At 63.0% G+C, this 27,843-nt stretch overlaps 1 protein-coding gene across 2 annotated transcripts; it reads right to left on the reverse strand.

The window, feature by feature from the left end:
- Window positions 1-27,726, reverse strand: CHLRE_10g436800v5 (uncharacterized protein). 2 transcript variants are annotated; one of them, XM_043066732.1, is made up of 64 exons: window positions 27,159-27,726; window positions 26,544-26,655; window positions 26,215-26,409; window positions 25,937-26,077; window positions 25,610-25,711; window positions 25,019-25,407; window positions 24,674-24,854; window positions 24,417-24,503; window positions 24,049-24,158; window positions 23,755-23,850; window positions 23,415-23,559; window positions 23,212-23,267; window positions 22,887-23,016; window positions 22,611-22,676; window positions 22,357-22,515; window positions 22,061-22,230; window positions 21,590-21,855; window positions 21,397-21,452; window positions 20,862-21,243; window positions 20,389-20,735; window positions 19,401-20,216; window positions 19,068-19,292; window positions 18,614-18,931; window positions 18,172-18,325; window positions 17,948-18,000; window positions 17,643-17,795; window positions 17,304-17,447; window positions 16,503-17,095; window positions 16,075-16,324; window positions 15,793-15,960; window positions 15,604-15,651; window positions 15,292-15,454; window positions 15,029-15,124; window positions 14,285-14,817; window positions 13,906-14,133; window positions 13,567-13,752; window positions 13,280-13,417; window positions 12,634-13,113; window positions 12,281-12,425; window positions 11,952-12,121; window positions 11,660-11,755; window positions 11,407-11,563; window positions 11,155-11,237; window positions 10,850-10,973; window positions 10,219-10,543; window positions 9,840-10,086; window positions 9,447-9,649; window positions 9,048-9,267; window positions 8,705-8,899; window positions 8,325-8,537; window positions 8,112-8,195; window positions 7,789-7,944; window positions 7,518-7,644; window positions 7,212-7,357; window positions 6,581-6,973; window positions 6,226-6,441; window positions 5,860-6,068; window positions 5,571-5,673; window positions 5,217-5,366; window positions 4,628-5,070; window positions 4,006-4,408; window positions 2,233-3,878; window positions 2,010-2,108; window positions 1-1,845 (listed from the first exon to the last, which is right to left on the reverse strand). In XM_043066732.1, the coding sequence occupies exons 1-64, from the start codon at window positions 27,299-27,301 to the stop codon at window positions 969-971; spliced, it is 15,309 nt and encodes a 5,102-aa protein (XP_042920130.1). In that variant the 5' UTR covers window positions 27,302-27,726; the 3' UTR covers window positions 1-968. The 2 variants fall into 2 exon arrangements, with proteins under 2 accessions (XP_042920130.1, XP_042920129.1); XM_043066733.1 differs by having other exon boundaries at window positions 27,159-27,526.
- Window positions 27,727-27,843: the final 117 nt, after the last annotated feature.

Here is a 27,843-nt window from a genome sequence, read left to right on the forward strand (position 1 = left end):
AGCAGTGGTTGCGAATGATGTGAAAGGGACTGAACCATGGTTGGTGATACGCATACGCCCATGCAAAGGGTAAGGCGGAATCAGAAAGGTGTTGCCTCCATGCCCAATTACAAAGTATGCAGTCGTGCAACCGCCAACCAGCGTGCACGCAGTCGCGATGTGAATGATTATGCCTTCGGGTCCAACTACATATAAGCTACCGCCCCTAAGAATCCGGCATTGGAGTAGCAGCGTACAGCGCGTTCCAGCGCCACGCAAGCAGCAAACATGAATGGAATGGAGAAGAAGAGATAGATACACGCACACGTACGCACACGCGCACGCACATACATACATCCTGATCTCGTTCGCAACGCTTGCCTAGCACTCGCCCCATTGCGCAGAGGCTTGGCTGGCAGCGCCAACACGTACCATACTAGGGAACGCAAGGTTCGCAGCGCATACATCTTCCGTAACGCCAACCAAGTATGACAGTACGTGCATTGCAGCACACCTCTATAATGCTCGGCAGCGGGGATGAATGGATCGATGACCTTTTTAGGTAGGTCCGGCGTGTTTGGCACGGTGCAGTGCACAAGTAAAACTCTGTCAGCCCTTTTAGCGTTGCAAGCAGATACGCGCGGTGTGATAAGCACACAAAGGGTACGTACATGAATGTGTGCAGCACATGATTAATCTCAGTACGTGCTTCAAGCGTACATGCATGCGGATGTGGCCACGCCGCACTTGCTCGCTCACTGTCCTCATTTGGATTCCTCAGGTACTCACAATGGTAGTAGTGCGCTCACAATGAACGAATGACATTATATACAGCACATGCCAATGGCATGGCTCGAATGAGAACGCTCATAAGCCAACAATACAATCAAGCCCGCAAGGAGCGCTTCCTTGCATCCATCCCTGCTTTGCACGGTTACAGCATCAAATGAATGCTGCAACCCGTGTGCCTGCCATAACCACCAGGCCCGTTAAGGCGCGGGGCTGGGGGGCTTCGGCCACGGAGGCGGCGTGGGCGGGGACCGGCTGGGAGGCTGCGGTGAGGGAGGTAGCGGGGGCCGCGGGCTGGGGGGCGAGGGGCTGGGCGGCCGCGGTGACGGAGCAGGCGACGGCGGCCGAGGGCTGGGGGGAGCCGGGCTGGGAGGCACCGGCGACGGAGCAGGTGACGGCGGCCGAGGGCTGGGGGGCGAGGGGCTGGGCGGCACAGGTGGCCTCGGGCTGGGGGGAGCCGGGCTGGGAGGCACCGGCGACGGAGCAGGTGACGGCGGCCTCGGGCTGGGGGGAGCCGGGCTGGGGGGCACCGGCGACGGAGCAGGCGACGGCGGCCGAGGGCTGGGGGGCGAGGGGCTGGGCGGCCGCGGTGACGGAGCAGGCGACGGCGGCCGAGGGCTGGGGGGCGAGGGGCTGGGAGGCACAGGTGGCCTCGGGCTGGGGGGAGCCGGGCTGGGCGGCACCGGTGACGGAGCAGGCGACGGCGGCCGAGGGCTGGGGGGCGAGGGGCTGGGCGGCCGCGGTGACGGAGCAGGCGACGGCGGCCGAGGGCTGGGGGGCGAGGGGCTGGGAGGCACAGGTGGCCTCGGGCTGGGGGGAGACGGGCTGGGCGGCAGTGGCGACGGGGCCGGCGACGGCGGCTGCGGGCTCGGCGGCTGTGGTGAGGGAGGTGCGGGAGGAGACGGCGGAGCCGGGCTCGGCGGCTCTGGCGAGGGAGGTGTAGGTGGTGGGGATGGCGGCGTCGGAGGTCCCGGAGGTGCCGGCGGTGGGCTCGGCCCGGGCGGCTTAGGGCTCGGCGGAGTGGGTGATGGGGGCCGCGGTGGTGGGCTGGGCGGCCGCGGGCTGGGCGGCGAAGGGCTGTGAGGGGAAGGGGGAGTAGAGTCTGAGCCTTAGGCCAGGAGGTGGGGCATGTACGGTGCCATGGCGCGTTGTGCTGAGAGCAAGGCAGAGCCCACATGAGCAAGTAAGGTGCTAGTAACGCGCTTGTGCGCAGAGCTAATTATATGTGGGCCGAAACCCACCTCGGAGGCCGCGGCGGCGAGGGGGGCTTAGGGGGCGGACCGGGCGGTACTGGTGGGGACGGCGGTGGACTGGGCGGCACCGGAGGCGCCGGCGGTGGGCTGTGTTCGTGGGTAGTACACGGGTGATAAGGTGTGGGTCAAGGCTAGCCGGAGGGGACTGCAGGTAAGTGAGGACAAGACAACGAAAGGAGCTGGACACAAAGGCTTGCTCTCAGTCTCTTACCTCGGCGGGCGCGGTGGCTTGGGGGAAGGCGGCGTCGGGCTCGGAGGCCGCGGCGGCAGCGGACTGGGCGGCACCGGTGGCAATGGGCTGGGTGGCGATGGGCTAGGTGGCGCGGGGCTGGGAGGCGATGGGCTCGGGGGCACAGGGCTGGGAGGCACCGGCGGTGCAGGCGACGGCGGTGATGGAGGTGCTGGGCTCGGTGGCGAGGGGCTGGGTGGTGCCGGCGGCGGGCTAGGCCCGGGCGGCTTAGGGCTCGGCGGAGTTGGCGATGGGGGCCGCGGCGGAGGGCTGGGCGGCCGCGGGCTGGGTGGCGAAGGTGATGGCGGCCGGGGCGGCATGGGTGGCGCCGGCGGTGGGCTGGGCGGTACAGGCGGCTTCGGGGGAGGACTCGGTGGTACCGGGGGCTTGGGAGGCGGACTCGGAGGCGCGGGGGGCCTTGGGCTCGGCGGGTTGGGACTGGGCGGCCGCGGGCTTGGCGGGGAAGGGCTGGGCGGCGCCGGGGGCCTCGGACTGGGAGGGAGCGGTCCTGGTGGCGCCGGGCTGGGAGGAGCGGGGCTAGGTGGCACGGGGCTGGGCGGTGCCGGACTGGGCGGCGCCGGGCTTGGCGGCCGTGGGCTTGGCGGGGAAGGGCTGGGCGGCGCCGGGGGCCTCGGGCTGGGAGGAGACGGGCTGGGCGGGGACGGCGGGCGCGGCGGCCGCGGCGACGGCGGCAGCGGCCGCGGCGGGCGCGGTGCTGGTGGGCTCGGCAGAGGCGGACGAGGGCTGGGGGGTGCTGGGCTGGGCGGCACAGGGCTGGGAGGCACAGGGCTAGGTGGCCGTGGGCTAGGCGGCCGTGGGCTGGGTGGCCGAGGACTGGGCGGCGTCGGTGGCGACGGCGGTGGCAACGGGGGAGGTGAGGGCGGATCTGGCGACGGCGGTGCCGGTGAGGGCGGCGCCCGCCCCAGTGCCTTAAGCAGGTCTCCTGCGCCGTTGTTGAAATCATCGTTCGTGCCTGAGCCGCCGTCCGCTCCTCCGCTGCCACCATCACTGGAAGACACTCCTGCCAGCACTTGCACATCTGCCACCTCCGCCACCGTCACTCCCAGCACAGCAGAGGCAGTGTTGGTATCTACGATGAGCGCCTTGAGGTTGGACAGCGCGGCCGTGAAGCTGACGCCGCTGGGGTTAGGCGACGGCGGCGCAGGCGGCTGAGGAGGTGATGGCGGGGCGGGCGACGGCGGCGGGACGGGAGGCGAGGGGCGAGGAGGCGCGGGCGACGGCGGAACCGGTGGCGACACAGCTATTCCGGGGCTTGGTGGGGGCGCGGGGCTGGGTAACCTGGGTGACGGGGGACCCGGAGGCGTTGGAGACGGCGGGGCAGGTGAAGGCGGCGAGGGCGGGGCCGGCGACGGAGGCGCGGGGCTCGGCGGCGGCGACGGCGCCGGCGACGGCGGAAGGGGCGGCGAGGGCGGGCTGGGCGGTGCCGGCGGATCGAACACGACCATGTTCAGCAGCACCGGCATGGGGGGCGGCATGGGTGGCGGCGACAGCTGGCCCAGCACCTCGGCACGTGCGGCCTCGCGCTCCGACTGACTGGCGCCCAGCAGCGGCGCTGCAGACTCCGAGTCCACGTTGCCCGACGTGTCAATTTGAGGCTCCGGCAGTGGCTGCGGAAGGAGGACACAAGCACAGCAGCTCAACATCGGCGCGCCACGCGGCAAGGCCCCTGTGCATAACAACGTATGCATGTCGCCCAGCCACCATGCACTGAAGCGGAAGAAAGCCACTACTTACGTCGTTGTTGCTTGTAGCGGGGTCGTCATAGATCATGATGTCGACCTGTGACCCGCTGCTGCCGCCACTGCCGCCTTCCAGAGCCGCGCGGCGTCGCGATGAGCCCGGCACAATCTTGGCTACATAGATGCGCGAGCGCGGAATGCCCAGGAAGTTGGCGAGGTTTGTCAGGAACAGTTCCTGCGTGTCGTAGAACTGGTTGATGCTGAGCGCCAGGCCCCAGCCCACAACCACAGCGTTCTCGCCGCGGACCTCCAGCGTGCGTCCACCGGTGATTTTGACAGTGAGGGTGGTGGTGTTCTGGTCCCAATAGTAGTCGCCATGAGCGGTGGCGCCGTCGTAGGGGCGCGGCTTGAAGTTGGAAGCGGGCACGCGGCCCGACTCCGGAAGCCACACGAAGCGCCTGTGTGCGTACGTGTGGTAGAGTCAAGTTGCTAGCAGCACACGCATGCCCAACACCAGCATACGGTAAAGGTGCCCTGACACAGCCGGCCAGGACCACCGCTCTCTTGGCCTAGCTGCATGGCCAAAACCATACATGAAGCCCGCGCGCCCCTCCCGCCCGCCCCACACACCTGCCCGTCCGCACCACCCGCGCGCCTCACCCGCACCAGCCACCCACCGGTTAGGGATCATCATGTAATATATCTCTACGACAATCTCCTCCTCGGGCGCCGCGTACGGCAGCCACGTCCGAAACACCGTGGCAGGTGTGCCGGTGAAGTTGATGCCAACCACGTGACCGATGGGCAGGTACGTCCAGAAGGTGGACAGGCGCTTCTGGCAGGTGTAGGCGAAGCACCAGCCCTGGTCCATCGCCACGACCGTCATGTCGATGGAGCCACTGACGTTGAAGAACACGGGTCCAAAGTTGCGATCCTCGGTGTCGGCGTCGCGGCTCTCCAGCACAAACAGCTGCTGGTTGCCGCCGATACCACCCGCGGCCGCGGGGACAACCGGCTTCATGTCGGCGTTGGGCAGCGCGTAGGCCGAGGAGTTGGCGGCGCAGGCGTAGCCGTCGATTGCGGGCAGGAAGGTGCAGGGGCCGGGGATCACCGGCGTACCCTGCGGCGGACAGACAGGATTATCGAATGCAGCAGCGCACGTCAGGTCAAGAGCAAGCATGCCTCAACCTAGGCTGTAAAAGTTAGAAGAGGTTAGGTAGTAAAAGGCAGGAAGCGATAGCAGAGCATGTGCACACAGGGACACACCTGGTCATACGGGAAGCTGCGGGGGCTGCCGAAGTAGCCGACCGCCGTGTCACCGGCCGTGGCGTTCCAGCCCGCACCGGTTAGTCCTGACAGCAGTGTGCCGTCCAGGTCACGGAAATGCGCGTGCTTGGGGCCGGCGCAGTTGAGCTCCTGCACCACACAGCACGTGGTGATTCGGTGAGCAGCAGGGCGACAGGCCAGCGGTGCAGGCGATACACAGGAAGCCCAGTGCCAGTGCCAAGCAAGGCGGATGAGACAGCTTGCCTAAATGCCTGGAGAGCCTAGGTGTGTGCCGCGAGTACAGCGGTAGTACTGTATGTGCTAAACAGGGCCAATCCCACAGCTAGCCCTCACCAAAATGGAGCCGTCGGGCTGGGTGTAGGTCTGGAAACCGCAGTCGGCCTCGTTGCGCCAGTCGGGGTTGGGCCCCGTGAACAGGAACAGCCCGCTCTCCGTGCTGTGGTAGGTGGCAGGCGCATGGGCAGGGGGGGGGGGCAGCAAGGTGCGCATTGAGAATGACGAGCGATAGGGAAAGTTGGCCATGCATGCGTTATGCTGCCAGGATGGTAACGGCAACTCAGCAAGAAAGCGTGGGCGGTGTTTTATATCTGCAATGCAGACCCGGCGCGATGGGACGACTCACGTGGTGCTGCGCACGTTGACCACGTTGCTGCGGTACAGGTAGTGCGGGTGGAATGCGTCGGGCGCCTTGGGGTGGTTGGCCAGCGCATAGGCGCCCTGGGCCGAGCCGGGGCAGGCCGAGGCGCCGGCCCAGTTGGCAAAGGTGGTCCCGTACACGCGCATGATGCCGTGAATAGTCTGGTAGCCCTTGAGGCCGTCCCATGGCTTTTGCTGCGGGTATGAAAAAGGGGACGGAGAGCGTTGGAGCAGTGCGTCAGGCGGGCAATCTGGGGGCGGGCCGTGCGCTGTTACAGACTGTCCTGACACGCTTGTCGTGCTAGGCCGTGCTACGACACAGGCTCCCAGCCTACAAAGTATACGTGCGCACCTCGGGCCCGGGCGTAAACTCGGTGGCAAAGGTGGCGGACACGAGGCCCACGGACGGCGTGAAGGGGTTCCAGGAGTTGTACGACTGCACGCTCAGCTTGGGGTGACAGCCAGGCTGGCCCTGCTGCTCGCACAAGGCGCACACTTCCGGGTGCGTGCGGCCGGCGATGATGCTGTCGAACATCTCCACCTCTGCCTTTTGCGTCATTTCGCCCACCTGCAGAGGTGTGAAGCAAATCAACCACATGCGAGCAGCCTGTGAGAATCCGCCGCCGTGCGTGCGCGAGGATCCACAACGACGCAAGACATGGGCCCCGACCCTAAGCACTGGCTCCCCAGTCCACCCACGCACGCACCTTGAGCACCAGCACGCCGGCGTGTTTGGGATTGAGCGAGTTGATGCGGCGCAGCAGCACGTGCGTCTCAATGCCCTTGAGTGTGAGCAAGTCGAAGTCCCAAGCCATGTAGCTTGTGAAGTTGGCGAGCGCGGTGCAACCCTCCGCCAGTGACTCGTTGGACGCCTCCAGCACCATGCCGACAAGTGTGCTGTGCGCGCTGTTGTTTAGGAAGACGTAGGGCGTGCCGACGCCCAGACTGGTGGTGTTGACGGCGCTGCAGGGCGGGCCGGCCAGGCGGTAGCCGAGGCGCTCGGAACCGGCAACCACGTTGCCGGTGACGTTGTTCCTGGCGCTGTGGAAGTTGAACACCGCCGGCAGGCGCGTGTCGAAGCCTGACACGCCGTCCATGATCTGTTGTGGCCAGCAGGCGGGGCAGGGGAGGAGGGGAATGAGGCGTGAGAGAAAGGTAGGCGGGAGGCGCAGGGAACCTGTCAGGCTCCGGCGGGTATGAGGCGAAAGGTGTGCAGGACAAGGCTAGAGACTAGGCTATTCCCTCCCGCAAAGGTAGGTGTACCCCGCGCAATTGGCGATGAACTGACAACCAAAGGCACGGGTGTGCCCTACAAGCCACGCGTGTGCGCACACCTACCTTGACGAGGCCCAGAGCCAGGTTGCCCCGGATGAGGTTGCCCGATGTCATGACCTCCACTGTGTCTTTGTCGTAGGAGCCGAAGATGACGTTGCCCGATAAGGTGATGGGCGAGGTGAAGTTGTCGCCGTCGACGAACACCGCGGCTGCAATAGGCAGGACAGGAATGGAAAGCATACAAGGATGAAGCACCAAGCAGGAAGCCCAGGTATGTTAGCAAGCAGTGCAGTCGCGCAGCCGTGCAGGTTCATTGCAATGGTGCTCTGGACACCAGCAGCCGTGCGGGCACTGCAAGTTGGCGCTCACCCTCCTGCGACTTGTACAGGACGCTGTCTGCAACGAAGCTGGGGTTCGGCGCGCCGCCCTGCAGCGCTGTCAGGCGGTCGAACAGGATCGTGGCGCGGTCCAGGCCGGCCTGGCCGCAGTAGCGCAGCTGCGGGCAGAAAGTCACATGAACACACAGAGCGGTTGATTGGCTCGCGCTTTGCGGTCCCCTCGTACGACACACAACGGTTGAGCGCAAAGCGGTGGGCTTCAGGCAACTCACAAACAAGCAGCACTACATGCAACCGCTCACCGCCGTGTTGCTGATGCGCGCGGTTGAGGCGCCGTTCACAATGACGCGGCAGCCGTAGCGCTCCCCGCCCACCGCCGCTTCCACCCCCGTGCCCTCCAGCGACTCCAACACCACATTCGAGCTCAACAGAGCCACCTCGGCACGCATGTCCACAACCTGCTTGCATACGGTTTGAGCGCGGCGGGGGCGTAAGAGCAGGCCGGCCCAATACAGTATCACCAGCTGAGGAAGTACAGGTAGGTAAGATTGATGGCCCCAAAGCCCGTGGGCGGGCAAAACATGAGAAAACGCGCACGCCACAGCTGGTGCTCCCGGGTTCCTACCGTGGGGGCGCCAGAGAAGGACGCGGTGAAGGCGTAGTGCGGGTGCACCAGTGGCGAGTCCAGGAAGATGGTGCCGCCGTTGTTCTGTGTGTAAGGTCAAACGCCATGCGTGGTCATGGGCGACGAAGTTTCCGACGCGTACGGCGTCCGGATCAGGGTGCGCTACAACACAAACGCACTGTCCCATACGCGTCACGAGGCGCCCGCTCTCACCTGCACCGCTGTGATGGTCCGCTCCTCCGCCTGCCACACGTTGTAGGAGGAGGAGGTGACCAGAATGCTAGAGCCCACGGCCCAGCCCGGCTGCGGCGGGTCCAGGACCAGGTAGTTGGAGCCGGCGGCGGCGGTTGCACCCAGCCGCGTCCAGCGACTGCCCACACTCGAGCCGTGCAGATCCAGGGTGCCGCCACGGAACACGGAAATGAACTGCAAAAGAGGGGCAGGGTTGAAGAGGATGTGCTAGGTAAGAAAGTTATTCATCTTGCTAGGGGCAGTGAGATGGATTATTGTGGCGGTGCCAGACATCGTCCGCCTGAGCTGGACTGTAGCTGTGCTGGCCCAGTGCAAGTGTTGCGACGGCGCCTCATGCGCACCTTGGAACCAAACACAAGGTCTGAGGCCATGGCGCGGCTGGCATCGCCACGGTAGCCGCTCAGGCGGATGGTGGCGCGGGCGGCAGGCGGCAGTGGCGTGCCGGGCGCGCCTGCGCTGAGGCGGCCGCCCGCCGCCACGAAGATGTTGTTAGCAGTGAGCACGTTCCTGCTCGCCGTCTCGAACGTCAGGTTGCCCTGTGGTGCCGCGGCCGCCGTGTAAGTGCAACAGCTTGTAACAGTGGTGTACGGTAGCAACGAACTAACGGTGAACACTGCACGCACCAAGTAAGCCGCGCACGCAAGCAGCCGGCGGCTGCACTCCAGCAAGCTGATCCCCACTCACCAGAACCACGACGTCCGCCAGCGGCGGTGTGTCTTCGTCGAGGATCAGGTTCCAGCCGAACGGCACCGTCACGTTCTCGCCGGCTTTGGGCTTGCCGCCCGCGCGGTTGAGCCACGTGTTGTCGTCACTCCAGAACAGAGTGCCGCGCAGGTCAGCGGTGACGTTGAAGTCAAACGTGCAGCCGGTCACTGGGCAGGCTTGCGGCGTCACGCGCAGGATGCTGCGGAGGGGCGGACGGGAGGGATGCAACGCGCACGCACGGCGGATTCACATTTCAGTCCATGGCCGAAACTCTGTGACCGCAAACCGCTCAGTCCGGACATGGCAGGATAGGAGCGAGGGCACGCAGCATCAGGGCTTGCGCACGTGCAAGCAAGAAGCAATGTTCCGGTAACTCACTCGTCCTGGTCGCCCGCCATGTACATGGTGAACTTGGTGTCGTTGTAGGTGAAGTTGCCCCACCACCAGGAGTTGGGCTGCAGCAGCTTGCTGTAGTAGGAGGAGCCGTGCGGGGCGCCCTCAGGCGGCGGGCCGGGGTAGGCGCCCGCAGTGACGGCGCCGTTGACCTCCACGCGGTCGTTGCGGGCCAGGAACTTGAAGCTCTGCGCACACGCACAGGTACATGCGCGGCCACCACGCGCGTTGAGTGCACTGTTAGCTCAAGGAATTGGCACGGCAGTGGTCACTCGCATTGGCACTGTGCAGCGTCACGTTTTGTAGCCGACACTGCTGCTGGACCAGGAGCACACACACGCATGGGAACTTGCGAAACCAGCAGCAGCTCCCGCTCACCATGTGGATCCAACCGTCAGTGTCGTTCATCAGATCCATCTTGTGGAAGCGCGCGGTGGTGGGGTCCACTCGAAAGGGGCTCTCCCATTGCAGCCAGTAGTCGCGGTGCGTGGCGGCCGTGAACTGGTAGCCCTTCTCGTTGTACTTGGTGAAGTGCACAAGCGAGGTGCGGTTGGTGGCCAGGCTGGTCACGCGCAGGTCGCGGAACTCGATGCTGGTGGGCAGGTGCTCGTTGAGCATTATGCGCCTGGGCGGACGGGGCAGTGGAGGGCGTTGTGGTTCTCATCATGGTATGAGCCTGAGTTGTACGCGGTGAGAGTGGCTAAGAGAGCGAGTATCCGTAAGCCACCGTGCACATGCGCAGCATTGCCTCTCCCACCTGAACACCAAGTCTGGGCTGCAGATGGCGCCGTCATTGGACGTGCCCTTGCCGCGCACGTACACGCACTCCGCCGGGTCAAAGAGCTCGCTCTCCACAGCTGAGTGCCACGTGCCGCCCGGCGTGGCCAGGCTCCAGGGCAGCGCCGACATGAGCTCGGGCGGCAGGTTCTGGCTGTTGATCAGCGAGCCGTCCGTGTCCAGGTACACGGCCTGGTGTCCGTAGCTCCAGGATGAAAGGGCGGGGTAGCTGCCGGCGTTGGACTGCACGAAGCGCAGCTGCTTCATGAAAGAGGTGGCGCCGCCCTGGAACGTCTTGCACTTGCCTGCGCACGCGTACAGGAGCAAAAAGGGAGGGCGGCAGGCGGGCGGTGGGTTGGGGTTAACTTTGAACCAATCCCGTAAGGAAACAGTCGTGCTGCAAGGAGAAACTGCAGCCGCATATGCGAGCTGTGGTACATGTGGGTTGGGGAATGCCGCCCAGCAAGGCGGCACCGCCTTCCATGCACTGGGCTTGGCGCTTACGACAGCACGCACACGCAACCAGCAGCAGTCCCAGTCTAATACGTATGTTCGCATCATGATGGCTAGCTGTGTAATGCTCAAAGCGTCGTGTGCGGACTGCGGCTCACCGCAGCCCTCCAGCGCGAAGAACTGGCCGCCGGTGTAGTCCACGAAGGTGACGTTGGTGATGGACAGCAGCGCACTGTGCTTGGGATCTCCCAGCGGCGGGCTCTGGGTGATGATGCCGGTGATCTGACATGGAAGGAATGGGTTGCAGGCAGGCGTGGGGTGCAGGGGCAGGAGCAGCAGCACATACAGGTTGGTCGGTTGGGATTGCAGTGTGCATATGGCGGCTTGGGCAGGCCTGGCAGCGCTCGATTGGCATTTGACATTCCGACTGTGCACGCATGCCGGGCAGCCGCCAAGCGCTCACCTTGCGGTCACGAGCAGGCCACTGGCCGGCGGTGCCCACGAAGCCACCCACTGTGCGGCTGACAATGATGGAGTCACGAAGGCCTGTGGGTGAACACGGCAATGTGTCAAACATTCATGTGCACGTGTCCATGTTGGCGCATGTTGTCCGCACGCGTTCGCGTTGTAAACCGCAAAGCAAAGGCGCCTCCGCCGCCTGGTGTGTCGTGGCTTGCCGGCCCCGGCCCCCGCCTGCCTGCCCTCCTGCACGCACCAGCCATCAAGTCCAGAGGTACGTTGGCCCGGTTGCGGTCGTCCACAATCCAGGAGAACTCAATGCCGGCGCCGTTGTCCTTGCCGTTCACAATGTGCATCTTGGGGCCGGCGCCGTTGTCCGCGGCCGTGATGTTTGAGAACACCACCAGACCCACCTGTGCGCACGGAAGTCGTTTCAGGTTTGTTCTGGAGCGTTAGCGAGCTTTACAGTCTAGCATGTCACGAGCGTGCATGCTCTTGCGGACACGCACCTGCGTGGCAATGGCTCCCTTGACGCCGTTCTTGTAGGTGGTTAGGCCATTAAACACGGCCGGGACCTGTTGGAACTTGTTGTCCGCACACGGCTCCTGCGCACGCACAGACACAATACGGCACACTCACACAAATAAGCGGCCAGGCATACGGCTTGTCATCGCGCAGGAGACTGCCATAATAGCTAGTGCCGTAGTACCTCTTCTGTATCCGGATGTCATCACGCCCCAAACACGCGATTTTGGCTGCAGCACACGGTAGGCATTTTTGCCCTTGCATCTGCTGTCCCACCTTCTTGGGGTAATACTCGGGGTGCACGCGCAGGCCGTAGAACATGTTGCTGTGCGCCACGTTGTTTTCAAAGCGCCCCAGCGGCGTGAACTTGGGGCACACCGATGTGGTGTAGGAGGGGCCCTCAGGGTGATCCAGCAGTCGCACCCAGTAGCCATAGGCGTCCGAGCCTGGAGGGAGGCAGCAGGGGCAGGGGAAGGAGCCGTTCAAGATGCGCATTCATTGGACAGATAGGGCCAGTGATAGGGTTTGACCAGGCACGCGCGCGCATGAGTATGGTGCAATCAATGGCTTTGCGTAGATTGTGCGCGGGTGGGGCTTCGGCTCACCGGCGGCGACGTTGTTGCGGTAGGTGTTGTTGGGGTTGGTGATCCAAAAGGTGGCGGGCGTGGTGTCGGTGTTGAGTAGCGCCGGCGAGGCCTTGGTGGAGAAGCCCAGGTTGCCCTCAATAATGTTACCCGTCTCAATGCCGTCCTGCGGGCGAGCGTGGAGTCAAGACGTTCAGCAATGGATGGCATCGTACATACGTCGACACATTGTAAGAGCGGCACCGCAGCCTCCCTTCCATGCGCACGCATGCCGTCACGTGTGCGCCCCGGGAACTCAGCCACCTCGCTCCTAGCCACCTCCCAGCGGGCAGGCCCCACCGTACATGCAACTGACGTACTGCGCGGACACCTACCTCCAGGAAGAACGTGTGTCCCATGCACTGGTAGGCGACGTTGTCCCGCAGGATGACGCGGTGGCTGCCGTGGATGGTGACGGCGCGGTTGTAGGTGTGGTGGATGGCGCAGCCCTTGACCCAGGACTGGTACGCCAGATCGCCGTGCATGTGGAAGTGGATCGAGTAGCGCCCCAGGCGGAATGCCTGGCCCGTCTGCCGGAACTCCGCCTGCTCAAACCGGATGTTGGCACGCGGCCGGGTGGAGGGCGTGTTCACCATGATCTGCGCGCCGAACATGTAGCGCTCGCTGTCCTCGTCACCCTGGAAGACCACATTGCGTGTGAGCACCGCCACCTCGGCGCGCATGTCGATGGACGCGCCCGCCGCGCCGCCGGCGATCTCCTCGACCACGCCCAGGTGCGTGAAGTTGAGCTTGCGGTCGATGCGGATGGTGCTTACGTTGTAGTAGTCGTCGACCTCCACAGACACGATGATGGCCTGGTGGGCGGCCATGAGCGAGGTACAGGTTGTCATGGGCAAGTTGCGTGAAGGCATATATGGAAACGAGGTTTCCTTTGCTGCCTGGCGGCACAATACATGCTGTGCAACAGAGGCCACGCACGACCGGGTGCGGAACGCATTCGCATGGCCAGCCGCTGCTCACCGTCTCAGACTCATCAGTGAAGAAGGAAGATGAGGCAACGGCAATCTCATCTCCCGCCACCCAGTTCACCACGCCAGCAAGGTTCAGGACGGTTGAGTTGACGTCGGCCGTTTGCGTCAGCCGCGTGAACGTCGGAGTCTGCGACGCACATTGACAAACCAACCAGCTCAGCCCACTAACACACAACATCCCAGCCCTCCCCAAGTTGCACCCGCCCGAGTCACAACCAAGCGCCTCTTCTGCCCCGCAACTGAACAAAGCACATGCACGCGCCCGCACGCACGTACCTTGTGCTGTCCGTGGAAAACCACAAGGCCGTCGCGCACCGCCAGCGCCTTGCCGCCGTACAGCGGCAGCTCCAGGATTTCGTGCGGCCGCGCCACTAACGTGATCTTGGCCTTCTTGCCACCGTACGGCACGTCCTCCGTTCCCACGGACAGGACGCCACCGTTACGAACAATGATGTAGTTGGCCTGAAGTGAGGGCAGCGCGTGGAACTGGTCAGCGAGGAGTTAGACGAAGCAGGTGACAGGAAGTAAAGCCCCTGATCTGGGGGCGCGCGGTAGCTGGCTATGCGTGTGCCAGCAGCCCGCGTGCACGGCTGCTTCAAACCGCTAAGCCCGCACCCGCAGCTCGATCTCGTCTGTAAGCGACTCGTCAAAGGTGAGGCGGCCCTCAACGACCAGCGCGCCCAGCAGCGGCGGGCTGACGTCCAGCATTACGTTGATGCCGGGCGGGATGGACACCAGAGAGCCCTCCACGGGTGGCGCGCCGCCACCCCAGGTGGTGCGGCGGGACCACAGGTCCACATACTCATACGTGGCGGAGCAGGCCGCCATGCCACGTCCGGTGATCTGTCGTTCAGGCGAGCCGCATGGAGGTTAGTTGCAGGCACGCACGCATGGGACACGCTTGACACGCTTGGAGACACGAGGCAGTCATGTGTAAGACAGCGGTGCCCGCTTTAAACAAGCCCTGCAGCCGGCAGGCGGCGGCAGCTCTTACCATAATGCGCACTGGCTTGGGCCCGATCTGGCGCGTCGGCGGCTTTGGCGTGAGGCAGCGCACGACTGCGCCCAGGTCACCGCTGGACAGATAGCCAGGCGTGAGCGTCAGGTTGGTACAGGTGATGTTGTCACCGAGCAGGACCGTCACGTTCTGTGCAAACACGCCCGCCATGTTGATCAGCCCGTACTCCAGCTGTGTGCCGCCCTCTGTTGAGCCGCGCGTCATGGACACGCTGATCACCACCGGCGTCTGCACCGGATCGAAGGTGAAGGTCACGTTGGCGGAGGTGTAGTTGACAAGGGGGGCGCCGTCAGCGGGGCTGATGCGCAGGCCGGCTAGGAGCGGCTTGGAGGGCATCAATGCAATCGGGTTGGAGCCGGTGGGAATGGCAGGGAGCGCGGATCCCAGCAGGCAGGTCACGCCGAGGTTGTTTGCGGCCGTGACGTTGCAGGGAACGTCGCCGAAGAAGACCTGGATGAGCGCCGGGTTGCTGACAAAGCCGCGGCCTTGGATAAACACCGACATGCCGCCTGTGTGTTGAGAGAGCGCATGCATGTGTCAGAGGCCGACGCAAGGGGCAGTTGTGCGCATGTGGGCTAACGTGCGCAAGTGCGTTCACCAAAGACGAGCCGGGAAGCAGCAGCGGGAAATGCTGGGCAGCTGAAGTCGCACAAGTGGTTGTGCGGTTTGGGGGGGGCAGGAAGCATGGCCCCGCCCGACACACACACGCGCCCGCCGCACCTGCATAGCTGCCCTTGCGCGGGCTGATTCCTGTCAGCACCAGCGGCACCGTCACAGTGCCGGGCGCGGGGCTGCAACCTGTGCCCAGCGTGCCACCTGCAGGTTGCACAAGGTTGGAGGATGTGTGGCACCGCTGAGGCAGATAGGATAATACTGCTACTCAGGTGGTGCCGCAGTTACTGGGAAGCTGGGGCGGTAGCAGCAGGCAGTGGTGGTGACACCACCATGGGCCGTGAACGCATGCATCACATGCACGCACGCACCTGGCTGGCAGATCCAGGCGGTGTAGACGTTGGCAGGGGTGCCGGCGGGCAGTGTGCAGCTGAGCGACTCGCGGTACACGGGGCGCACCCAGCTAGAGTTGGTCACGGTAGCGTTGACGCACACGGGGAATACGCCGGTGTAGTTCAGCGCCGCCGGCAGGGCCTGCAGGATTAGGCAGAAGGAAATTGATATCCGGCAGGACGCTTTGGTTTATTTGCAGCTCTGTATGTGCACTTTTACATGAACAGGTAGCCGACACAGCACATGCGGGCGGGATAAAGGCGGTTGCACAAAAACCAGTCCAGGCTCACCGTGGGCGTGGGCGTCAGGCTCACACTCATGCGGCTGAAGTTGCCAATCTGCATCCAGGGCGTGTTCCACCGCGTAAGACAAGACACTCAACCAACTCGGCTGGCTTGCGTGGCGAAAGCGGACAGGTCCAGGTTGCACAGCGCCTCCTCGGCGCAGGGGCCATGCTGGCAGCGTGCCCATGCTCTCACCGGTGTGGCGTTCACCGCTATGCTCCAGCCGTAGTAGATGGAGTAGGACAGGTTGACGGTGGTTGCGTTGACAGCGCCAAGAGATGTGACGGCCGGCACCACGGCTTGGGTGGTCGCGTTGAATACGGGTGTGCTGGTGCGGTCGAACTGAATAGCCTCCCATTGGCTCTGTGGATGAAGCGGAACCGTCCAAAGGGTAAAAGGCAAGACAGCAGAAAGCGATGCAGGCTTGCTAGCAGCACACGCAGTTGTGTTAGGATATGCGCAATTCAACGGGCTCACCTGCCAGTTTGAACTGTCGGTGTTCTGGTCGACCAGTACCACCGTGATGGACTTCCAGATGTTGAAGTCGGCAATGTAGCCGGGCGCGGGCAGGATGCGGGGAAACTTGATACGGATTTGGGTGGTGGAGGCGGACACGATGGGCATGGGCACCGTCGTGAGGTTGCCCGGGTTGGTGCCGCCGCCTAGGACCACACGCATCTGGCGACCCATGTTGGCCATGGGGCCGGTCAGCGGCACGAAGCCAAACCTGCACACGCGTGCGAGGCGTGCAAACAAGGAAGGGGAGAGTCAGGTGGGTAGATACGGAGTCAGGTCACGAGCGACCAAGCGAGGAACACTTGGGCACGCCCGCCCCACGACTGTCAAAGCGATGGATGGGCCGCAGGGGTGCAATGCCGCAAGGCAGGGCACATGGTAGCACGCACCCGTTGATGTAGATGTCGAAGCCACCAAAGTGCGAGGTGTAGTCGGGCACGATGCTGGTGATGGCCAGTGGAAACGACGGCCACAGCGCGGACGCGTCCAGGTCCCGGCCCGCACGTGCCACGCCGCGGCCCGCCACCGACACCAGAATGGGCTTCGACACGCGGCCCGGCAGCGACGGCAGCGTGCAGCTCACGATGCTGGATCCCGTGGGGAAACCGGCGCCCGCCGCCCGCACCACGATGCCGGTGCAGTTCTGACCAGACACGGTGATGCTGAAGTCCGCGACGGCCGTGGTGAGGAAGTTGCCCGTGAAGCTGACAACTCCTGGCAGCACCGCCGGCAGGCCACTGGCGGCGAGGATGGTGGGCGTGCGGTAGCCAGTGAACACGTAGGCGCACGTGTTATTGGGCAGGGACAGGACCGCAGGCTCGCCAGGAATTGGCGAGGGCGAGGTGCCGGGCATTGTCAGGTTTAGATCCTGAGCGGGGCAGGCGCTGACCGCCGGCACGCCGTTGATGGTCACGGTGACGTCGATAGGCGCGGCGGGCGGCTGCGGGCTGACAGTGCCCCACGGCAGAGCGCGGTCGATGGCCTGTCAGGGTAGGTTGGAGCACAGGGGGTTCGCAGATGTCAGATGCACTCTGTTACTTGACTGCAGGACACTCCAAGTAAGCGCCTGCAATTGCTCCAAGCAGCAGCCCAGCATACGGTACATCGGCCTGCCAAGCACCACCGACCATTCCAGCCGGACCTATTGCACCGCCCCAGTGCCCAGCCCCAGTGCCCCAGTCCTTACTCACCCCGCCATCACCAGCGTCCCACACCATGCTGATGGAAGTGCCTCCCAAGTTCTCGTAGTACATGACCTCAAACTTGTATGGCCTGCCAGCGGTCAGGTTGACACGCAGCGGCTGCTCGCCATGGTAGCCAATGTAGACGTCGTCCTGTGGCGGGGGTGGAAAATGAAATGGTGCAATCGAGCGTGGAGCATGTGCTGAGCAAGATGTGGTTAGACGGCGGGTGGCAACTAAGCGGGCCATGAGGCGGGCAGCTTGCGGCAGGGTGTGGTTAGGGGCAGCACACACGGATTTGCCTTTGAGCATTTCCCACGGCCGCAGAGGATGCAGCCGAGCACCCACCACATAGAGGCGGGCCACGTCATCGATCGAGTTGAAGACGAAAGAGTAGCGCGCCGTCCTGTTGACGCGCATGTAGAAGGTGAAGCGGCCGCCAAAGTAGTCTGGCAAGATGGTGTCGAGGTCGGGGCTCAGCCCACTCGGCCACATCGCGTACTGCAGCAGCCAGTGCATGGGAGCGCAGGCAGGGGCGGCAGGTACTGATGCCGTATGGTGTGGCTATTGATTGCATGCTTGCGGGCGAGCATGCTGGCACATAATACACACAAGTGCAAGGCACCCTTGACATGTGATGACCCTTGACGCACCGCTGGTGTGCTCCACCACACGTTACTGATGGATTGGTAGTACGTCACGAAGTCTGTGCGGAACGGACACACGTTTTAGAGGATGATGCATGGCAATCATGCAAGTGGCTGCTGAAAAGTGTGCGCACTGAGTGCCACAACGGCATGGCGGGGTTGGGGCCTTCTCAAGCATGCTTCATTGCTTGCGACATTCGCAAATGTTGAAATGTGCGGTCTGCGCTCACCGGGCTTGGTGTAATTCTTCACGTCAACGCTCCATGACTCTGCGGGCAGGTTCCAGAACTCGGCCTTGACGCTGCCGATGATGGGCGGCAGCGTGCAGTTGGCTGAGGTGGCGTTGAAGCTGGTGATGTTGCACGACAGCGTGTCCACCGTAATCTGCAAGCAAGTGCAAAGCCGTGTGCGCGTGCACGCAATAATCCACGCACGTGTCTATCTGCTGAAACTCAGCTGCCGGCCTGGCGACCTCCGCTGTAAGGAACCCGGGAGACGAGCTGAGCTCCGCTTCCCTACGCTCTAACCGGGCTAACCGGTAGGTACGCGTGCAGCCATCCAGCAACCGCGAGCGCCCCGCGCAAATAAGCACCCGTGCCTAGCTACGCAGAGCCCACCAGCCTAAAGTATCACCTCTCATTTTGCACTCCGCATGCACTGTAGCTAGCTCACCGTGTTCCGGTCGGGGAAGGACGTGTTGAAGATGGCGCCGGCGAGGCTGACGGTGAGGCTGCCGCCGCCGCCTAGCGAGCCCACGCTGCCGGCCACGGCCACCACGCGTGCGGTCACCACAATGCGGCCCACCTTGCGCGGGTCCACAGAGCGGCCCTCACGGCTGGTGAGCAGCACCACCTGGTAGACGCCGGCCGGGGTGCCGGCGGGAATGTTGCAAGACACGGCGGTGGCGCCGCGCGTCAGGTCGGCGCCGGCGCAGGAGCCGCTGGTGGTGCCGTTGGGCGAGCGCAGGTCCAGCTGCACCACGTCCGCAAGCTACGGGTGGTAAGGAATACGGCGTGTGGGAGGGAGGGGGCCTGGATGCGTTGGTAAAAGTGCCTGGTCGGATGAAAGGTAAAGGTGCGTAGTTGGGCACTGCTGGCACTAAAACCATGGGCACAGGGCCACGCACCTGAATGCCATTGACGGTGATGTTATCGCCGGGAAACACAACACCATCCATGTTAGGGGTGGCCACGCTGGTCAGGCTGGGGGTCTCGGCCCACGTGTAGGCGAATGTGCAGGCGCCCACTGTTCCGGTGCACACAGCACGCGCCGACGTGGGCTGAGCCCAGCAGTAGAAACGCAGCGCGTCCACTGTCGCGCTGGAGTTGAAGGACTGGCCGCACGCGACCACCTGTAGAAACAGCAAGGCATGCGCGCATATTAATCAGTCCATCCGGTGTCAAGGAGTCGGTAAAAACACGACAGCTCACGCAGCCGCCATTTGCCAGCAGTGGCTTACCACGACGCTATTGGCGGTGGTTGCGCGGGGCTGAACATTTAGTGCAAAAGGGTCCGTCGCGTCCGCGTCCGCGGCGATGTGAGCGCGCGTGCGGCAGCGGATTTCGGTGGTGCTGGCGTTGATGACATCACAGGGCACGATGCCGTTCAGGAAGGTGGTGGACACCGGCACCGTCACGAACACCGCGTTCTCGCGCATGCGGTCCCCGGGCGCGAAGCCCGTCCCGTTGATAACCAGCACCACGCCGCCGCCCACGCTGCCCGCTTGCGGCGCCACGCCGGCAATGGTCATGGTGAACACGATGGCCTGCCGCGACAACAGCCACGTTGTCACATTCAGCCCGCCGTTGTACGGCGCAGGCTCAAGCGCCACGCTGTAGGTGCCACTGGGAACGTACGGCACCGTACAGGTGATCAAGCCCGTCGAGTTGTCGTACGTGGCGTTGGCGCAGGGGTAGCGAAGGTCCTCATTGTCTAGCGCCGAGGCCAGCGCGGCCATTGCGGTGGCGGAGGAGGTGTTGACAGCCGCAACGTTGCCGGACACCAGCCACACGAGTGGGAAGGGGCCGATGTCTGTGCCGTTCGCAAATGGCGCCGCCAGGCCGGTGGTTGCGAGCTGGATGACGCCGCCAGAGGAGCCCATGGACAGGGGCGTGATGACAGCAATGCTAGGGCCTGCCGCGTCCGCCAGGGTCGTGGTGGTGTTGTCAGAGAAGTCAAGCAGGGCGCCGGCGGCGTTAAAGACACGCACGCCAACAGGCACGGGCGTGGGCGAGGCGGGCGCAGCGCCGGCCACGACCGGCGTGGCGCACAGCACCTGAGGACGTGAAGGCCAAAGGCGCACGTGTAAAATGTGCGTATGTGAGCCCACCCACAGCTTGCGCAAGCGGCAGCGAACCATGCAAGGCCCACCTAGACTTGGGCAGGCGGCTCCGTGTAGCCCTCACCGGCCTCCCATTCCTGGAAGACGACGACCCCAAACAGCTCACCTGCAGCTGGTCATAGGCGCACGTGAGCACGCCGCACGCCGCCGCGCCCACACTGACGCGGTTGCGGTCGCACACCACGTCATCGAACCCGCGCCCCGTCACGTTGAGCACTGTGGCTCCGGCCGTGGCTGACACCACAGCCGGGGACACGCCAGTCACCGCCAGCACGCGAACACTGACGGTGACGACGGCAGTGTTGGCAGAGCCCGCAAAGCCCTTGCCAGCCACACGCACACGGACCAGCCGCGCGCCGCCCGCACCCGTATTGGGCAGCTGGCAGGTGATGAGGCCGGCGCTTGCAAAGGTGACGGCGCACTGCGTATCATCGTCCAGAGACACCGCATTACCTGCGAGGGTAAACGAGAGTGTTTGTGGGTTAAGTAAGGTTGTTAATATGATGGACAGGGTGGTTGGGTGCTCCTGGGGGTACACATTGCTATCAGACCAGCTTCGCAACCGTAGCAGTGACACACCTGCAATGGATGAATTAAAGCCGGCCCCAGAGATGTTCATGGTTAGGGTCGTGAAGCCAGCTGTGGAGGGGAAGATGTAGGCGGCGGGCGAGACGGCGGTGATGCTGGGCGTGAGCGCGGCCGAGTAGGTGAAGGTGCATCCGGCGGCGCCGCGAGGGCTGGCACAGGCCGAAGGGATGTTGTTGACACGCACGGCAAGGTCCACGGGTACAGTCGAAGCCAGAGCGGTCATCTCAGTCGGGATGGGTGCAAAGAACTGCCGAGTGCTGCCCTGCAGTGTCTCCTCCACAAACACACGGACATCGGTGCCGGTCACGTTCTTGGCGTCAATCACGCGCAGCTGGGGCATGTTGCCGGGGTTGCCTTGAGGGTCGAATGTAACCTGTGACACATGCGTGCAAGGAAAAGGCTGGGGTTAGGAACCCAGGAGGTGAAATGGCGCCGGTACTGGCACCAGGACTGGTTTGCCGCTGAGTGCATTGCGACATCAGGATGGACTTGATTGGAGGCAGGTATGCCGCGAGGACGCACGCACCCGCCACTTTATCGATCCGCCGTACGAGGCTCCAGTCTTAACGACGGAGAGAGGAGCTGCAGGTAGGTTGCGGGGGGAATGTAGAGTCAGCGCTTATAATGCAACCGTGTGTTTTTTAGGCCTCCTGCTGACCATCCTGATCACTCCGTCCCCAAGCAAGCCCCTGCTGATCATTGTTTTGTGGCCCGCTTACCCTTGACGCCGGGCAGCGTGGACAGCTTGACCTGAACATCATCCGCGCTATCCGTCAAATTGATGACGACCGACTCGCAGTAGCTGCCAAACGCGACACGGAAGCTGCCTCCCAGGGCCGTGGTGCCATTCCGGACGGTCATCACCACGCGCGCGCCGGCAGGCACACCGCTCGCGTTGGCCACCGTGACCGCTGGCACGTTGTTCAGTATCCAGATGGGGTACACGACCGTCCACACATTCGTCAGATAGGCGCCCTCCACCTTCCTGCAATGCATAGCACACACACACGAGCAACAGGGCGTAAGTGCGCATGACACGGACTTGCGCGGTCGTCGGACTCCAGGATTCCCTTAAAAAGGCGCCACCGCCGTGCACGCAGGGGCCCCAAGCAAAGCCTCAGTATAACGTAACTTCTTGATGGTCATAAACGCACACGTGTTCCGCAAGCAAGTAAGCCAGGTTCACTCACGAGTACGAGGAGGCAATGTCCACGCCCGTGCCGGCCAGTGCCGCGAAGGCGGCGTTCACGGTGGCGGCGTCCGCGTTCCAGTCCAGCACGCGCTCGGAGCCGCCCGAAATCAGGCGCCACTGGCCGCCGGGCGTCACCGCTGCCACGGGCGCCGAGGCCGCGATTGTGACCTGCGCGCATCACACGCACGCAGTCCGCGCACAGTAGGCACACGTGGTGACGGCGTGTTAAAAGCCGAGGGTTCAATCGATGCCGACACGCGGCACCCGCGCGAAGGCACGCGCGCAGCGGCTTACCGTCCAAGAAGTGATGTTTGGGATGAGGCTGCGGCGGTCCAGCCAGCTGCTGCCGTCGGCAGCCAGCGCATCCGCCTCCATCTCACGAAGCGAGCGCGGATTGAAGTACGCACATCCCAGCGCCGGCGGCGGCGGCGAGGGAGGGAACGGCGGTTGGGCCTGCGTACGGAGCAGCGCCCGTGCGGGAGTTCAGCAGCAGCCTAGGCATGCACATGCACATGCACTGAAATGACACGCAACGTACTCGTACTCACCACCATGAAGAAACCAATGCTAAAGTTGAAGTTCGTGGAAGCGAAAACGGGCGCTGAGATGCCGACCTGCACGTGCAACGGGCGTCGGCGTGCGTGGGTGGGCGAGTCAGAGCGAGGACGGCCTGCTCCAGGGGAGGCCCTGCCCTGGCCTGCTCTATCTATGCCCTAGCTGCCAAGAAACCTACAGGTTTGCTGAGTATTTGCCCTGCTGAGCCTTGAGCTAACCCTGCCACAAGCAGTCTGCATCTATGTGCTCGCTCTGCACCGCGCACTGACCTGAAGACGCATGGTGGAACCGACAATACTCATGGACACGCCCACGCTGTCGCCGCTGATTCCGAGGTAGTAGGCGAAGGATCTGGCGATGTCACTGGCTTTGTCGTCGAGCATGAAACGGGGGTCCCACCTGGAGTTTGGGCAGCAGGCAATAACGGCAGGCAGTGTTGCCCACGGATCATGGCACAAATGGCGGCTTGTGCACTGCTGACGCAAGTCATGAATGCAAGCACGCCTAGAAAGCCGGCAACAGCGACAATGCTTTCCTGCACGAGGTGTGGGCGTCGTAAACATGGGCGGCCCGAGCATGAACGGATGAACTTACCTTTTGGCTGCGTTGGTCGAGTTGGTGATGTTGACCCGCACGCCAACCTCAGAGTTCTGCAGCCAAACAAGCAGATGCCGTCCGGGCGAGCTTTTGGGAACAAATGCGGCAATTGAAGCCAGTGTCGTGTCATCCGTAGTAGAAGGAACACCGGCAAGGCGTCCAGACAGCGCTAACGATGCCATGCATGCGGCGATGCTCACCACGAGCAGCGCGACCGTTGGGGCGGTCACGGTGATGTTGTACACGTGCTTGAAGCCGCCGCCCCACATGTACTTGATCTCCACCATGCGATTGAGGGCCGCGCCGTTGACGTTGATCGTCTGAATCTCCGGCAGCGAGTTGTACCTGTACGTATGCAGCAAGCTCGTACTCGCTGAACTTGCTCGAGTCAGGTCATCCCAGCGGCTAGCCAGCAGCTAAATCGAACTGCTAGATCACGAAGCATAGCTGCATTGCTCCAGGTATACGGTATGTGTGAAGGCACACCAGCTTGTGCAGTAAGGACGCGTGAGTGCTTCGACGTATGTAGCAGCCCCATACCTTGCCACGGTGCTGGGAACTGTCGCGCCCACTTGGATGCCGCCAGGGCCGCGGTTGTTTGCACCCGTGGCTTCCAATAGCACCGCCTGGCCGGCCCTGCAGGTGTGGACACAGCCATGCCGCGGTGGCACCGCAAGCATGCGGTATTACGTTATGGTAGTCAGCCGCCTGGTGAACTGGCTTTGCCTGCTTGCATTATTACAAGCGGCAGCAGGCACAAACACTGACCGCCGCCGCTGGTTGCGCGGCAAGCACTACCTAAAATAATAAGCAAGCAGGGGCATACGTACGCACTTCAACAGGATGGGGTCCGACATCTGTTCATCATATTTGAACCATTCATTGAAGCTGCTCCACTGCGGCATGTACGCTAGCGGAACCCCCGTCACCACCGTGCCGTTGGCCTGCAGCAGCAAGTTAATTGAAGACAATTGGGGCGTGTATTTGTGGTGAGGGCTAGCTCTCATGCCTCACAAAAAGCGGGTGTATGGTCGTGTGCGTAGCAGGCATGAGGCCAGCGCTCTGCTACTGATTTGCCTGATTGGGTACTTGAATGGGTGCCGTATGTGGTGTCCCTAGTAGTGAGGTAGGTATGCACGTAACGCTGTCCGCAGGACCCGCAACCAGGCAGGCAGGTGCGGGCGCCCGCTGCTGATGCCCACCAGTTGGTAGGTGCCGTTGAGGCGGCACTGGTCATCGCAGGACACGTGGAAGGTGTAGTTGCCGTCACGCGGAGCGATGAAGAATGCCTGCATGCACGGCCGCATGCATGCAAGTACGGTGGATGGATAGGCAGGGGCGAGCGAGCGAGTCGGCAAGACTACTGGGGTTGCAGCGCACGCATCAACATGGCTGGCTCCGCAGCTGGTTTCACTTCTTTCCAGCTGGCTGGCAGTCCCGCACCCCCGCACGCACGCACCTTGGTGTTGTAGGTGGACAGCTCGAGCTGCGTGTCCTCGGGCGGGGCCTCCCAGGCGCCTGTGAGGATGCGGCTGTAGCTGTTGTTGCAGTCAGACAGCTTGATGGTGTTGTTGAAGCGCCACAGCCGGTTGAGGGCGTCGCCGCCCTCGGTGTATGGCGAGCAGTTCGCGTTGATGGACCTGGTGACATGCAGACACAGGCACACACATCGACATTCACAGCAGTCAGATAAGATGACGCGCTGCAAACAACCGCCCGGTCGGTACAGCTAGCTGTCATGTCCTATGCCCATGCAGTAGGAATGCCCTCGCTCGCTCGGTACGGTCACCGCGTCATTACTCACGCGTTGTACAGCTCGTACTCGATGCCGCGCATGGCCGGATACAGCCCCTTGAGGCCGCCCGCCGGCACCGGCGCCCGGTAGCCAGGCACCAGCACGCTGGCCGGGCCCGTCTCGCACAGCACAGTTGTAAAGTTGGAGCTTAGCACGCGGCACGGCGCGCCCGCCGCCGTCACTGTCACCGTCTCCGTGGAGTCGGGAGTCAGCGTGGGGAAGCCGCGGCCAGTGATGGTGAGCACGGTGCCGCCGGCGCGCGAGCCGGTCTGTGGCGACACGGACGCCACCTCGGCGTACTGCTGGTACATGTACGGCAGGTTGTCGGACAGGCCCGTACGGTAGGCCGACCGGGCGACGTACGGCTGGCTGCCGTATGCGTTGCCGCCGAAGCTGATCTGCAGCGCGCATGTACACGCACACCATGCAGTTCAGGGCAAGGGGCGCTACGTGCTTACTCGGGCACGACGCACGAAATATAACCTGCTGCTGCGATTGCTGCCATGCAGAGCTACAACTCCAGTCATGGGGCTGTTTAAGTAGCCCAACGTCAACCCTTTAGAACCTTCACTCTTGTGCACGTCCGCACCCCGCACGCACCGTCAAGTTCATGTTGCCGGCGGTGCCCAGCCCCTCCAGCCCCATGCCGGTGTTGTCGAGCGGCATTGTGAAGTTGATCCGGTACAGCGAGGTGTAGTAGCTCTGTGCACGATAGGTTGTGGCACGGCGGCAGTGAGCACACCGGAACCCGCAGTGAAAACAGAATATCAACAATGCATGATGAACGGCGACGAAGCCAGTCCCATGCGCGCACGGCTACAAATTGAGCTGCCCACACCCGAGCCAATCACTACACGCCCATCCATTGGAGCTTGCACAAAATCAACTCGGTGCCCACAGCCCACGCTATATGCACAGGCGACCCACCAGATAGCCAAGGTAGGTGTACCCATCTGCACCCGAGGGCAGTGTGGCGCTGTAGTCGCCTGCCAGCACCGACTCCACGCAGGCCGGCGTGCTGCTGTACATGTAGCCCGTGTCGGCGTTGGAGGAGCACTCGTTGTTGATCTGGTGGGTGGGTTGGGAACAGTAGAAAGGCAACGCTGGGTGCTTCGTCGAGGCCGTTTCATTCGGTATGAACCATCGAAGGTGGTGCCTCACATGGGAAGCGGCCCCGACAGGAGAGCCCCGCCCCATCCGCTTACCCCCCAGGTGGGCGTGCCGTACACGAACGGGTTCACCCCGGGCGGCCCCGCGGAGGGGAACACGAAGTTGAGGGTGGGTGTGTAGTCCATGTCGTATGAGTACGGCGTTGAGTACGTCACACTATCCAGGCCGTCCACAACCACCGTGATGTCGTACTTGCCCTCCAGTGGGGCAGGCGACGTGAGGCAGGTGATCTGCATAGTAGTGATTCAACCAGTTACTGCTGTGCTGGGCCCGTGGCGGGGCGTAACGCCGTAAACTGAGTCAACATGACCCCAGCTCATGGTGCCATGCCCCCAAAGTAAGCACGCGCACGGAAGTTACTTGCCACGGAGTCAGACGTGAGGTGGTTAATAACGGTGCATGGATACGTTCCGATGAAGACCACGTTGCTGCCGGTGTAACGGTCCTCGCTGAAACCGCTTCCCTGAATAACCATTCTGCACACACAGGAACGCACATGCGAACGCGCATCAAAACCACACTGCAGCAGGCCTCTCATACGTCAAACCCTTCATGTCACAGGAAAAAGGCTCATATTGTAGACCCTGCCACCGCTGTTGGCCCTGTTTCTGGGCGGGGAGACTCCCGTGGATTGCGTCCCCTGGTCTGCCGACGTGCGTGCGGCAGGCGCACAGGGCACCGAGGGTCGAACAAACATATCAGAACCGTGTTGCCCTTTCTACTGTCAAGCATGAGGTCTGTCAGCCGCGTTAGGGCCACAACGCAGCGCCGCAGCATGAGACTTCAAACAGCCGGACATGGGGCCGAGCACATGCGACATTGGCCCGTCAATGACAGCGATGAGTGACTCTGCAGAATGTCCAAGCCATGTCCTATCGCCAATTTTATGACATGACGATGTGCGGTTGCTGTTTGCCCCTCTCTTGCCTAAGTCGGCTGACTCCGGACTTCCATTCAGACGTCGTTCGAGTGGGCGCACCTGGTGCCTCCACCAAGACTGCCGCTAGTTGGATCCACGTCCGTGATGTAGAGCTGGGCCGACGCGCCAGCCGCGAGGAGGAGCGCCACACACAAACTGAGCCCGAGCGCAGCCCCGCTGAGGGGCCACGCGCTGCCTTTCATTACTTCGGCTGTAGTTTCAATACATTGACAAAGTGTATTGTGAGCGACGCCAGGCCCACCAGGAGTATGTGTTACTCGTTGTCAGTGACCTGGTGCGTCGTGCTATAATAGTCCGCCGATATGTAATCAGTCCTACACCTGTCACAAATGAATGGCAGGGGATCCCAAGAATTCTGTCAAGAGTGGCCGAGCAGCTTGATGTCACCGCCCATGCACCAGCGTTTCTTCGGACACAGACTGACATGAAAATGTACTTATAAACAAAAAGAAACTGCATTTTCGCAGCGGGCCCGACCATCTGTCGCATTTTTGATTTCGTCTACCCCTTTGCAAGCAAACACGTTCAGCTCAACGTGTACATTCATATCTCACCTGCAATGCATGTCTGTGGGGCTGAACTTCAGCTGGGCTGCGCTTCGTGTCTCGGATGACATTCGAACAGGTGACAAGGCAACGGAAGTATGAGAAGCCATCCGTCCAGACACATGCTGGTCTTCATCGGAGTCGGAGCCATGGTCAGGACCTGGACCCGATTCGAATGA

The sequence above is a fragment of the Chlamydomonas reinhardtii genome, chromosome 10 (genome assembly GCF_000002595.2).
Source record: "Chlamydomonas reinhardtii strain CC-503 cw92 mt+ chromosome 10, whole genome shotgun sequence".
In the NCBI taxonomy this organism is placed as follows: Eukaryota; Viridiplantae; Chlorophyta; class Chlorophyceae; order Chlamydomonadales; family Chlamydomonadaceae; genus Chlamydomonas; species Chlamydomonas reinhardtii.